This window comes from Salvia miltiorrhiza, chromosome 8 (genome assembly GCF_028751815.1).
Source record: "Salvia miltiorrhiza cultivar Shanhuang (shh) chromosome 8, IMPLAD_Smil_shh, whole genome shotgun sequence".
NCBI lineage: Eukaryota > Viridiplantae > Streptophyta > Magnoliopsida > Lamiales > Lamiaceae > Salvia > Salvia miltiorrhiza.
The window spans coordinates 25281598-25292043 of record NC_080394.1 but is presented as its reverse complement, the minus strand read 5'-3'; the positions used below and the strand labels follow the sequence as shown (position 1 = coordinate 25292043).

The 10446-nt window shown below is 33.7% G+C and overlaps 1 protein-coding gene across 1 annotated transcript; it reads right to left on the bottom strand.

Moving 5' to 3' along the window:
- Positions 1-2360: 2360 nt before the first annotated feature.
- LOC130997233 (uncharacterized) lies at positions 2361-6783 on the bottom strand. The gene is made up of 8 exons (XM_057922493.1): positions 5892-6783; positions 4892-4968; positions 4603-4771; positions 4106-4194; positions 3819-3983; positions 3651-3728; positions 3156-3259; positions 2361-2727 (listed from the first exon to the last, which is right to left on the bottom strand). Exons 1-8 carry the CDS (start codon positions 6439-6441, stop codon positions 2622-2624), a joined length of 1338 nt encoding a protein of 445 aa, XP_057778476.1. The 5' UTR covers positions 6442-6783; the 3' UTR covers positions 2361-2621.
- Positions 6784-10446: the final 3663 nt, after the last annotated feature.

Sequence of the window (10446 nt, the reverse complement as noted above, 5' to 3'; positions counted from 1 at the left end):
ATCTTTTCAACAAATACGTTCGTTCATAAAAAAATTACTGACATGTTTATCATAATTATTGATATGTTCATTAAAATCTGGAGAAGAGATTTATTCTTAATTCTGGACCATTTGATAGATCATGATCAATGGATAAGATTGTTTCTCACTTCTTTAATATTTGTCTTTCTCAGTAGAACTTTTCCCTATATATAAGCTCTTAAAATTAAAAATACGAACTAGCTAAAATGTACAAATTCTATGCAGAACACATATAAATTCGCTATGTAAATATCTGAATTTTGAAAATTAAAATTTTCGCTACCTATGAGATTTGAACTCAGGTCCATAAATTCATTTAACAAAGTGATAAATCAACCGTAAATCTTGATTATTTAAGGGTGGAAAATAGTTCCTATTTTTTATTTTAAAAAAATGTTTTTTGTTTCAGCCCACCGGTATAGGTATATATATATATATATATATATATATTATAAATAAAAGTTATTTTCTATTTATCTAAATAGTGGTTATATTTTGTAGGGATATAATTCTATTTTTTAAAAATTCTTTAAGGCTGTATTGTAAATCATTCTTAATCTAGGTTTTAAACTTGTCTACCAATCACATCTGAAACGCTATCTATAGATTTTATCTCGAGTCTTATTTATCTTAGCTTATTTCTAGTAGGCTACAAAATTAACATGCTCTTAACATATAAAGTAAATGTCTTTTGTTATGTAATTGCACCACTTTCTTTTGGATGTTAAAGGATCACAAAGTGCAAATACTTTAAAGTTAAGTACAGTTAATTTATAAATTAAATACAAATATTTTTTAATTTATACATCAAGAGAAATTCTTATTTGATCCAATACAGTATATACAATGACATGCTACAGAAAAATGGAAAAGGTGAAATCAGCCTACCAAAACTCAACCCCTCACCCTTAACCAAAACCAAAAAAACCCCTCACCAAAGGTTGTAATCAAATATTTTCGTGTTTAAGCTTATTTAATTTATTGCTGAATATAATCTCAAGTTATAATTTTCAAATATTTCAAGCTCATGATCTTATTTGAATTTAAATTAATCCAAGAGAACTTTTTAAATTAGACTTTATGTTTAAAATATTTCATCCAATCCACCTCAATTATCCTAATTTTTTCGACACAATTATTAAGATTATAGTATAAAGTATGTGAGCTTGTATCTATTGTAATGCAAATTTATTATTCAAAAATGAAACAAGCCAAGTCGAGTGAGACGGCTTAAAAAGAAAAACTATGCCAAGTGAAGTGAAATAAAGAGAGTATTAATAATTATTTTCTTCTAAAAATGACTATTTTTATTCTTAATAATATAATGTATTCATTATTTTTCTACAACAAATAAAATTAGTTAATAGACTATAAACATATTTACCAATAATAGTTTAGAGATATAAGTTATATTTAATTAATAATCCTTGAACAAAATTGCTTAATAAACTTGCTCACAAGCTAATAAGCCTAATATTGTCAAGCTCAAACTTGATCCCTTTAGCTAATAAGGTTCGTTATACGACTTCACACAAGCTTTTATCTAGCCAAAATCCAAACAACCCTATTCTCACCCCCAACAACCCCCTTAAAACACCAAATTATTAAATAAATACTCCCCCTGTCCCAACTTTTAGTATCCATTTGAGAATGATACGAGTTTTAATAAGTGATTAGGTGTTTTATGAGTGGAATAAATGTCTCACCTTTTATGTGAGTGTTAAAATAATAAAAATGGAGTAAGAGTTTTATCTACTTTTACTAAAAATAGAAATGGATACTAAAATGTGGGACATTCAAAAAAGAAAAATTGGATACTAAAAGCTAGGGAGTAGAAGATTAGAGCATCCGCAATAGGCTTACTTGATAGCCTATTTGATAGTGGGGGACCACATTAAGTAAGTAGTGCTGCATTGGAGTTACTTGATAGCCTACTTGATTTTTTTAGTTTTTAAAGAGGAGAGAGAGATTTTTAAAGAGGAGAAGATAATTAAAAAAAATTAGATCGCTCGTGTATACCCGAAGGCTCGAGTAGGCCTCGAGTAAAGCCCCCCGCAACGCCCTACTCGAGTGCAACGCTCTACTCGAGTAAGCGCTCGAGTAGGAGCGTTTCGAGTAAGCGCTCGAGTAGGAGCGTTGCAGATGCTCTTAGTAATGATAGCTAAGTACGCAAGGAACTAATTTGACTTTGACGGAAGAATAAATTAAGGGTCTTAAGAATAATAGAACAAGGAAAAAGTGATGCGTCATTTCTCATGTCAATTGGAACTGGTTTCACTCTTTGGGCGTCGACAACAGCATTTGTATATTTAAATTTTGAAGCAAACTTGGCACCGAAGTATACAACATACCAAATATATTTCCATTGATTAATGTCAAAAATTAAAAAAATAAAAACATCATGTGAATATGGCACGTTGATACCCCTCACCATACTACATTTTTCACACGTTTCGTCAAACCTATTTATATTTATACCTTGTATATAACACCATATGTTGGGGGGTTGCTTGCCCAGATTTGGTCGTCTCGATGCACCACAGCTAATGCCTGTGCAGTTTTCTTGCTGTTGAATTGAGAGTTTTGGAAGAGACACGCCGTTAAAACAGCTGGAAGAATAGATTAGTCGATCCATCCCCATACGATTGAAGATCAGCAGGTCGAACCAGTGCTCTGCACAAAGGGCAAGTTCTCTCTCGTTCGAACCTGAAAGCAGTTATTGTGACCTTGTGAGTTCACTCAAACAATAATATGGAGGGAGAGGGAGAATATTGAAAGAATCAAGCAATGCAAACGAGAGGAACAACTTGCACACGTGTTGTCAACAAATTAGGCATGCCGGGGCAATTCAGAGTAACATTTTAAATGAGTATTGTTTTACTGGAAGGTGGAGATGTTTAAAAGAAATTTAAAAATCAAGGCAAATTATTTGCAACTTCAGTCAGCAGCTGAGGTGAAATCAAGAATATGGGGGCAGCTAATAATCTGAGAGAGAAAACTGCATTCTATTAACAAGAAGATAATAAAAAATACTCAACAAATTTACAACTCACAACCAACCAAGAAAAATGACAAACTCTAAAAAGGGTTAATTTTAATCTGGTGCCCAAGTTGAAAGGGAAAAGACAACATACCATTCTGAAACACAATCTTCACAGAAAATATGCTTGCAGCGCAACAGAATGGGTGCATGCATCTTCTCCTGGCATATGGCGCATAGGTCTCCAGCCGCATTTACCTAAAGTAAAATAAATCATAAGGTTTTGCAAGTTCAAAATGCATTTTCGGGTATCCTTAGATTCCTCAAACACGTCAAGAACAGGATGACATTCGTCCCAAAGTTCAGCAAAAAAGCATGTCAGAAGATAATATAACTGCAAAGAAACGAAATGGAGCACTTGCTACTAGAGAAATGGGGTAAGGTTTCTCCAACATTTACTCAATAGGATAATGAAATGGGAAGGGATCTCGCACAAACTATTGGGATTACAATCTTTTTTAGTCTTAGAAAGAAAAAAGGCAGTATGCAAATGTGATATTTTCTGCCAAATTTACTAGATTCTGTTTTCTCTATAATCAGCAATTATAGTATATTTATATCCAGCAGAAATGCCAACAGTAACTTTTACCTGTTCTGACGTTGCAACAGAGCCATAATGGATTTCCTTTCTGGATAATGCCTTTAGGGCAGCAAAGAAAGATTGAACCTAAGAGAGAGGGAAGAGAGGAAAAATCCATAAGTCCAAACTACAGACTCATGTATTAAATAACTGAGAAAAGAATTACAACTAACTTACTTTCTCAACAATTGATGTTAGCTTGAAAGTTAAATAAAGTCCGGTTGTTAATGATGAAAAGAGACTCCCGTATGTTTTGTTCAAGAAGAATCTATACCATACAGGGGTTGGTAACAAAGCACGATACAGAAGCAGTGCATATTCGACCAGAGTCAACATTTGCCCCTGAAACATGAATATTAGTATTAGACCGCTAAGCAAATATAGATATCCATTGCTAGGCATAAAAATATTTACATGACATTAGTAGATAAAATAGAAATTATATGCTTCAAAACTATTTTTACCTGTCTACGAAAATTGTGTCCTCTACCATTCTTATAATACATTAGCAGAACCAACTTCACAGCCATTGCTGCCTGCCGTGCCATTATGTCTAAGAGTAGAAAAAATCCAAAATAAGAACAGGAATATTGGAAAAACAGAAAAGAATTATTTGAGTCAATAATGCAGTTTTTAAATATTCCAATATATTCTCAATAGCATACATGCACCAGTTAGACAGCAAATGAAAGTTATAGAACCATCAATCAATTTTTACAGCTAATTCTTGAAACGCCTAAAGTCATTGTAGGTTATACAAACAGCTGTTCAGCCTGTTCTTAAGTGAATGAACAACTAAGTAATCTTAAACAAAAGAAAATTATGACTTCAAGAACAAGAAAATTTCAACAAAATTAAGCTTCTATACCTCTATAATAGTAGTCAAATGAATCAATCAATGAGCATGCGTGCATGCAAGAGAGAGAGACAGAGAGTTCAATAACCAGGGGAAAAATCATACCGTTAACCACGATGACAAATATAGCATGCCAGAAAGGTGGGATTGCCTTTGGAGGAATCATGAGTAATGGATAAAAGAGGTCATCCTTACGATGCCACCAATAGATTCCAAATATATGAAGCATGAAAAAGAACAAATAACCAACTAGGACACTGATCCTCCTTTCTCCCTGCAAAAGCAAGTTTAAAGTCTTTGCTTTAATTTCCAATACACTTTTACAGAAAAAGGGGGGTTTTACCAAAATAACTCATCTATTACTGTTATTCAGCTTATGTAACATGAATCCCACCTTTAGAGCAGTTTGCTTCCGAAGAATGTCATTGGACTTCAATAAGATGGCAGTGGAATAAATAGTAACAACAAATCCTGAGACCATTCATTGAAAAGTCAAGGATTGGACCCAACAGGAAGTTTTGGATGACAACAACAAGACAGCACTAATAAGCCAAAACCAGACACCAATACTATATTTCATATGGATATCAATTTTGTTTTATTCGTGACAGAGTAGATTATAGATTATAACTCCGGATAGAAAAATAAATAAATAAAAATTTGCATCGTACAGTATCAACTACCTCATATTTTTGCCATTTATTTTGACAGAATTGAAGGTACACTTTGAAACTCATCTTATGATTTGTGAAAGGAAAAGAAGTTACATATCTATGTACAAAAAAAGGTTTACAAGTTTGTTAATCACATAAAACCTCCTCTGCATATGACACCCATGTTTATTGAGCAGCAAATAAAGGAGTTGCACAAAGAACTCACATATAAGCAGGAAACGATAGCTCTTAAGCAACCGTAGAGACTAACAAAACATGTAAAACCTATTTTCAATTATCAGAAAAACCAAGTAGATTATATCAACAAAGTATAGTCCTATACTTATGAATTTACACATTCCCCTCCTCAAACAACTCTATAGAGCCTATTACTAGAACAAAAGTATCAGCCTCACAAATAGCTGAACATAGCCCACCAAGAATATCTTTCTAAGGTTCATGAACTAAGCTAATCAACCTATGTCTCTACCAAACAATCCCCATTCAATACAAAACATCACACCCCATTCAATATAATACCGATAACAGATACTTCTATATAGCTTTTAGTGTTCCTTCGCAACCACTAACAATACAACAAACATTCAGGCCTTCAGAATTAAATATATTCTAAACATAAAAACCTTCATCACTAAGCATCACAAAAAAGAACATATATATATTCATAGCTTATGAGATGTGATCAAAACTCTATATTCACGAAAAAACATCACAATATACCTTGCAAGTGCTGCCGGATGAAAACAACCAACAAGAGCAAAGAAAACGGAAGAATCTGCTCAATCCACCTCGCCGCCTGCTGTATATCGTATCTCTGGTACGACGATCCTTCCCTATTACTATTATCATCACCGCCGTTACCCGCCCCGCTCCGATGAACATCATCAACCCCAACCGTGGACTCCTCCGCACCCAATCCTAGCACATTCTCCCCATTATTCGCAGCTCTATCCTGCTCCCCGATAATCCGAATCGAAACCTCCCCACTGTTACTGCTATTGCCACTAGCTTCATCGCCGCCGTCAACGGAGTCCGAATAGCCCGGGTTTTGAGTATTTCCGCCGCCAGTATTTCTCTCCGGTATGAGCGGGAGGGCTTGGGGGTAGCGGTATTCGGGTCGGACCCGGAGCAACCCGGAGTATTCAATTAGGGATGAAATCGGGGACTGCAGGAACCGGATTGACGGGAACTGCAGGATTCGAGCGGCGCCCCCTCCATTGCTTGGCGCCGAGGAATCCATACTCGTAGCTTCAGAATTTGATATCTCCATGCTAAAAAATTTAGAAAAGAGAAAAACAGAAACGCACAAATCTGAATTTAAAGAAAAAGAGAAAAATCGATTCTTGGAGAAGAAGAGGAATAAATTGAGAGATGAGGAAAAGTCAGAAGAGTGAGAACTGGCTGCAATAATTAGAGAAAATCAGTAATGGAAACAAACAAAGATACGAATATATAAACCATACTATATGCAATATGTAGTAATAAGGAGAATATAAATATATGAAGGAATTAAAAATATTGGCGAAGATGGAGTGAGAGACGAAGGAAGAATTATCCGGGGGAGAAGAGGTCTAAAAATGGCTGATCATAAGATATTTATTTATTGAAAAAATTAATAAAGAAACTGCTTTTCCATTTGCCTTTTTATTTTTTTGTCAAAGAAAGAGATAACGTGTAACTGGAAAAGTGTATGGGAGGTCGTGTTAGTAGCGATTTTGTCATTTTGTTAATACGCAAGAATTAAATGGAGTTTTTCATTGAGCTTACAAAAATTAAATGAGAGTATCCTTGGGCGAAATTAAATGGAGTTGAAGTTATGGTACATGGAGTAATAAATAAAGTAATTGTTTCAGTGCGTAGACGAGAGTTTGGGTTTGGCTCAATTGGCTGCGTACTGGGTGAATACACCGTTATAGAAAAAGGCTTAATCATGATTTATAATCTGACTTTTCTTTTTTGAGGAAATGATTTACAGTCTGATGAAAATTTAAAAATGGGTTGGTGAAATCATAGTTTTATATTTAGAAATAAATTTAAATAAAATACAAAATATAATAATTAAAAAAATTATCCGGGTGATAGTCGAGTCGAGTCGAGTCCGGTACGTAGCTCTATCCCTGACTCTCTCCGACCGTTCTCATTAAAAGATGAATTCATTGTGTTCACAATTACTTTTAAGAAACAATATATATATATATATATATATATATATATATATATATATATATATATATATAGGGAGAGGTTCAAATAAGAACCACTAATAAAATAAGAAAGGAGAACCATTTTAAGCCATTCAATCATCAAGATCTACGGTGGATGCATCATCTTGGTGGATGGATGCAGGTGCTGGGTTCGAATCCTGAAGGGAGCAAAAAAATTATTTTTTTCGGATGCATTAAATTTATTAGCGGATGCATTAATTTGTATAGCATGTACAGTAATTCTATTGGTTCTTATGTTCTCACGATAATTGTGGTTCTCACTATAACTGCACCCTATATATACATATATATATATATATATATATATATATATATATATATATTAATTTAAATAAATAAAAATATACTCACACAATATTACTTTTGAATCCATAACTTTTTAAGAGAAAGAGAAATTATAATGTTCACAATAAAGTAAACGTATAACTTAGGTAATCGAGTCGAGTAATAGGAATAGTCCCCTTCAAAATGTTATTTTGAAGATCAAGATTCAAGTGGTTGATACGCATAAAAAGAATATGTAATTGCGAATGAGAAATGAACTAACCCAATGGTGAAACATGAATGGGATCTATTTGGGCAAATAAAGGTAGGAGGTTAAAGTTGGGGTAGATATCATAAACAGTGGAAATCAATACTTTGTCATCAGCTTAATTTGTGAAACTTTTAACTATTTTAGGATTTTGTACAAAATTACCCCTCGACCAAATTTAAATATCTAAGTTGTATCTCATTTCAATTTCTCTCTTTCTTTCTCCATTACTCTCTTTCTCTCATTTACTCTGTCATCACCTCTTTCTTCTCACTCGAATGTTGTCCACGTCTTCTCAAAATCGGGCGACATTACCGCCATCACCTGCCAAGCCACCCTCTTCTCCGATTCACTACTATTGACGACCGACGCCTCCATCTAATCCGATGAAAACACCTTGTCACCATCGCACCGTCGCCTCCATTATTTTTATCGTAATTTGCATATCTGGCCAAATCTATGAGATCTAGTTCGAAATCTACAAAATAAAAATAAAAAATGAGTACTCCCTCCGTCCCACGAATCTTGACACGTTTTCCTTTTTGGGCCGTCCCACGAATCTTGACACGTTTCCTTTTTTGGTAATAATTATTACCTTCTCTCTCCTACTTTATCACCTTTATTATATTATCTCTCCTACTTTATCACTTTTATTACCTTCTCTCTCATATTTTATCAATTTTATACTTTATTAATTACACACTTAAAACACTAATCTACAACTCCTTAATTCTCGTGTCGAACCCAAACGTGTCAAGACTCGCGGGACGGAAGGAGTATTTAGTTTAGATATTCAGTTAAATCTGATTGAGATCTGTGAGATTGCATGTATTTTTGCTTTTTTTTATTTGAAATTTGTTCATGAATTATCGTTAAATTTGTTAGATCAAAATTGCAATGAATAACACAATTAAGTTCATTCAAATCATTCGTGCCAAGTGTTGACATGATAGATCTTGGAACGAATGGCCCATTCGTACCGTTCGTTCCAAGATCTACTACGCTAACACTTGAAACGAATGGTACGAATGAGTTAATACGTACCGTTCGTGCCAAGTATTGATTTGAATGGCGTGTCAAGATGCTGCGTGCCATGACTGATAAGAATAACCCTCGTTCTTACTTTCAATAAATTCTCATTTTGTACACGAACTTTAAAATATTTACTACTCCCTCCGTCTCCAAAATAAGTTCCTCTTTGGGGACGGCACGAGTTTTAAGGAAAAGTAGTAAAGTGTATTGATAGTGGAGAAAAATATGTTATAATTAGTATTGGGAGTGGTGAAAAAATGAAAAGTAAGAATAAATAAAGTATTATCAGTGGTGGGGTAGTTGTCCAAAAATGGAAAGAAAGAAAGATAACTTATTTGGGGGACGTCCCAAAAAGGAAAAAGAAGAACTTATTTCAGGGACGGATGGGGTATTAAAATTACTCAACTATTAATTTTTTTTTCCATACTCGTTCATTTCTCAATGAAACTTTGGTCTTGGAACGACGTCGTTTTCATCCAACTATACAATAAAACGTCGATTCTATTTTTTTACACGGTCATATTTATGTCATACGAGTATATTTATTCCAAATTAGTATATTTATGTCATGCCATCACGACGAAAAAGGAGGCTCTAGTGAGGCTTACTCTTTTTCCCCTTTGAGGTTTTTTCCATTGAGTTTTCCTTAAAGAGGTTTTAATGAGGCTAGACCCTTAGTCAACTTTTTCTGTGCTTTCAAGGGTTTAGATTTTTTCTTTTTCTATTTATATATAGTCACATTTTAATAATATATTTTTTATCACAATGAAAATTGAGCGAATATGTAAATGAAAAAAAAAATACTAGTTAAATATTTTTAATAAAGATTTTAAAATTTGTATGCAAAATAAAAATTTATTGAAAATTTAATAATATATATACAATTAACCCTACTAATAATGTTGTCAAAGATTCTTTTATGTTATAGGTGGTCGTGATTTTTGATTCTTTAAATTGAGGTAGCCGTGATATTGCATTGATTTCATTAAAAAAAAATAATAGTCGCCCCTTAAATCAAGGTAATCGCACGACTACCTCAAATATAGGGACGAGCAATCTCAAAATAAAATACACAAATTCTTCTGTGCTCCATGGAGCACCATGCTCCCGGTGTACAGTGTCATTTCGATAATATGATAGTGTCATTTAATGTTAGTGTCATTTCAATATAGTGTTAGTGTCATTTCGCGACAGTGTTATTTATATGACATGATAATGTCATTTTTAAAACAGAATAGTGTTAGTGTCATTTCAAGATAGTGTTAGTATTAATGTCATTTAGTGTAAGTGTTAGTGTCATTTTGCACCCGAGAGCATGGTGCTCCATGGAGCACATAATAGCACCTCAATAACATATTGTTGGCATGTGAAATTTGGGTAGCCGTGCATTAAATTATAAAACACAATTATTTTCGGTCATACGTTTTACTCCCCCGAGGGAGTCCCTACCTCCTGTAAATATAGTTCTAATTTTTTTTTTGGGTGT